This window comes from Asparagus officinalis, chromosome 8, assembly GCF_001876935.1.
Source record: "Asparagus officinalis chromosome 8, Aspof.V1, whole genome shotgun sequence".
NCBI lineage: Eukaryota > Viridiplantae > Streptophyta > Magnoliopsida > Asparagales > Asparagaceae > Asparagus > Asparagus officinalis.
This window is the reverse complement of record NC_033801.1, coordinates 117,684,384-117,687,367: the sequence shown is the minus strand read 5'-3', so window position 1 is coordinate 117,687,367 and position 2,984 is coordinate 117,684,384. Positions and strand designations below refer to the sequence as shown.

General features: G+C 34.7%; 1 protein-coding gene across 2 annotated transcripts in view; it reads left to right on the top strand.

Annotated features, from left to right (window-relative positions):
* The window catches only part of LOC109822522 (dr1-associated corepressor-like), a 12,443-nt gene extending 10,911 nt beyond the window's left edge, over positions 1-1,532 (top strand). The window contains exon 6 of one of the 2 annotated variants that reach the window (XM_020388741.1): positions 860-1,532. In XM_020388741.1, coding sequence (XP_020244330.1) covers positions 860-1,303 — 444 coding nt within the window. In that variant the 3' untranslated portion in view covers positions 1,304-1,532. Of the gene's footprint in view, positions 1-856 lie in introns of both variants that reach the window. The other variant, XM_020388739.1, reaches the window with a different exon arrangement.

The window sequence follows — 2,984 nt, the reverse complement described above, 5'->3', positions numbered from 1 at the left end:
GGGGTCTATCTGCTACAATAGAACTACACGGGGTCTATCCGCAAGTGGACGATAGTCTAAGTTGCATAAAAGCAGGTACAAGTACCAGTACAGGCGTCGGTATGGGAACAGAACATTTAAAATTGTAAAATTTAGGGTATGCGGACACCGCTAATTAAACACATATTGGAATTAATAATTTGCATGAAGTCCTTATTTTTTAATTCATGTGTTATTAGAATTAAAATTCCTATCACATTTTTAAGTTTCTTTTATTATGTTGTTATAAAGGGTTTTGTTAATGAGTGCCCTGAGGCACTAGTTAATTAGGAGAGAGGTAGACAAAGATTCATGAGAAGGGAGAATTAGCGCGGTGTAGTGTGCCCCACTATTGATCACCTCTCTCTACGTCTCTCCCAATTAACGAGTGCCCCACTCATTAACAAATTCATATTGTAAATTAAAAATTCTCTTTTTTGAACTGGACACCCGATGACCCTTTAAAATCATAGTTTTCAACTTGGGAATAGGCTGAGACAAAATGTCTTAATGAGTTTCAAGAAATGGATGTGATGTGTAGGATATACGACCAAGTAAGTATATGACTAAGTGTTTTAAACTAAAACATGTATCATATAATTAAGTGCATGTCTGAATAAATGTTTGCGTTTATCTAAGGAGTGTATGTATTTTCGGTACGGGTACATGTCGAGTATGTGTCAAGTACGTGTTAGGTGTGGGTGTCGAGTATGTGTCAAGTACGTGTTGGGTGTGGGTACGGCTTCATAATAGAAGTATCTATGTAACATTTGTGATAGTGTAAGGGATCTATCCACAATTTACTTCACTGATTAACATTTCTCTCTGATGGCCGCAGCAGGAGACAACCAACACCATCTCAAGAGGACGAGGTCGACCTCGAGGGAGAGGCCGGCCTCGAGGCAGCGGCCGCAGTGGAGGCGAAGCTGGTCGCTACGATAGATTCGAAGACGACCCAGGAACCTCTCCACAACACAACGAAGAGCAAAAACTCGAAGATTTGAAACCCTCAGAAGAGCGACCGGATGCGAGAGAGCAGAAGGAGACATCAACAGCTGGCGGAGTTGTCAGAAACTTCGACTTGAATCTACAGTGGGGTGAGGAAGGAGATACATCAGCGTCATCTGTTAAGGTTGCAGAACAAGGCGAGTTGAAGTATGAAGAGTACGGAGGTTTGCCATTGTCTGATATGGATAAGATGGCTGTAGAGCCTCTTAAGCTTTCATTGTCGAATCGTAATAGAGTAGATGAAGAGGATGAGGATTATGATAATGAAGAAGGTTAAATGTTATTAGGAGTGATGGGTAGGGTTTAGTTTTATGTAGACTGACTTCTTGTATAAATATCTTTTAACTTGTAGCTTCGTATGAGAGTAGAAACAGTTATTCATATAATTGTTTCTTTTTTTTTTCTTTTCCTGTTTCAGATATTGATATGGGTGTAACATTAGAGGTGGAAATTGTTGAATAGTTCGGAAAATGGTAAAGTGGCGACTAACTTGCTTTTTGCCTGAATATTGTGTCGATAACTTTGTCTATCAACGATTTATTAAGCTTGTGGATACTTATGACCAGGGGCTTAACGCGGTGCAAAGTTGTGGTCTTGATGCAAACTTTGTCTATCTAGTGTTGTTTATATTTTCCTGTGATGGATCAAATCCATGGAAGTGTTGTTTAAAAACGTGCAGTAGCTACAACCCAGCAACCAAAAAAAGTATTACAGCAGCCCCAAAAAATTGGCAACCAAGCAGGCCTCTAGCTTTATTTACTGGGAGTTGCAGAGTAAAATTTTGCAAATTACTGAGTACTGATTAATTCTTATATTTGTGGCAAAATCTTTGATGAGGGGGTTCGCAGCTTTGATCCTGACCTCCCAAATCTGTTGTACTTACACGGAATTAAATTTAATATCTGACTATTTGTCATTTTACCCCATATTTTTTTTCTAGTTGCTTACAAGACTTTCTAAACTGAGTTTATTCCACATTGTTTACTAAATGATTATCATTTCAATATTCCGGTATGAGAGAAAAGGATATTGACTAGTGATTGTGAGACTCCAATTCTCAACCCCAAAACAAAAATAAAAAAAGAAAAGAAGAAGAAGAAGAAAACCCAACAACCCAAAGAAAAAAAGGAAAACAAAACTCACCCCAAAACTTTAGAAGATTATAAAAAAAACCCATAACTTTTTGAAAATATCATAAAAAACCCGGAAGTATAGAGATTATTAGAAAACTCTCATTTAACTTTAATATTTTATTAAAAAATCCATTTTAACCTTGAGATTTTATCAGAAAACCCCCTTTTAACTTTGGTAATCCCTAAATGGGGGTTTTCTGATATTTTGAGAGTTAAGGGGTCATTTGATAATCATCCACGTGAAGAGGGCAATTTTGTCTTTTTCACTTGGATATAAAATGCATAATACTCTCCTGCACATTATCTTTTCTTCTCTCACAATTTAAATTCACACATTCCTTCCCTGACAAAATCAATTAAAAAACTCTTAAAAGTAAACATTCTGCAAGGAGATCCAAATTTATCGAGTTATTTGTGCAACATAATCATTTCAAATACAAAGTAAAAATAAAAATAAAATAATCAAACACAATTATTTGATTATTTTATTAGAAGTAAGATTTACATATTTTTTGAAAGAATTATTGTATATCAAATTCAACATTAAAATTTCCTCTAAAATTCCCAGTTGTGGACAACAAAGTACTAAAGTCTCTTTAATTAAAACATAAAATTTTAAATCTTAGAAATTTCAAAATGAATGATGGACTCGAAGCACAAACTTAAACAGTATAACATTACCATTTATAATTATAAGTAAAAAAGATCATATAATTCAGTTTATATTAAAATCTACTCTTATGACTATACATTTTATCTTTTTCAATATAAAATTTAGATAAATAAGTTTTAATATTTTTGTACTTGCATTTGTACGAGCAAAGC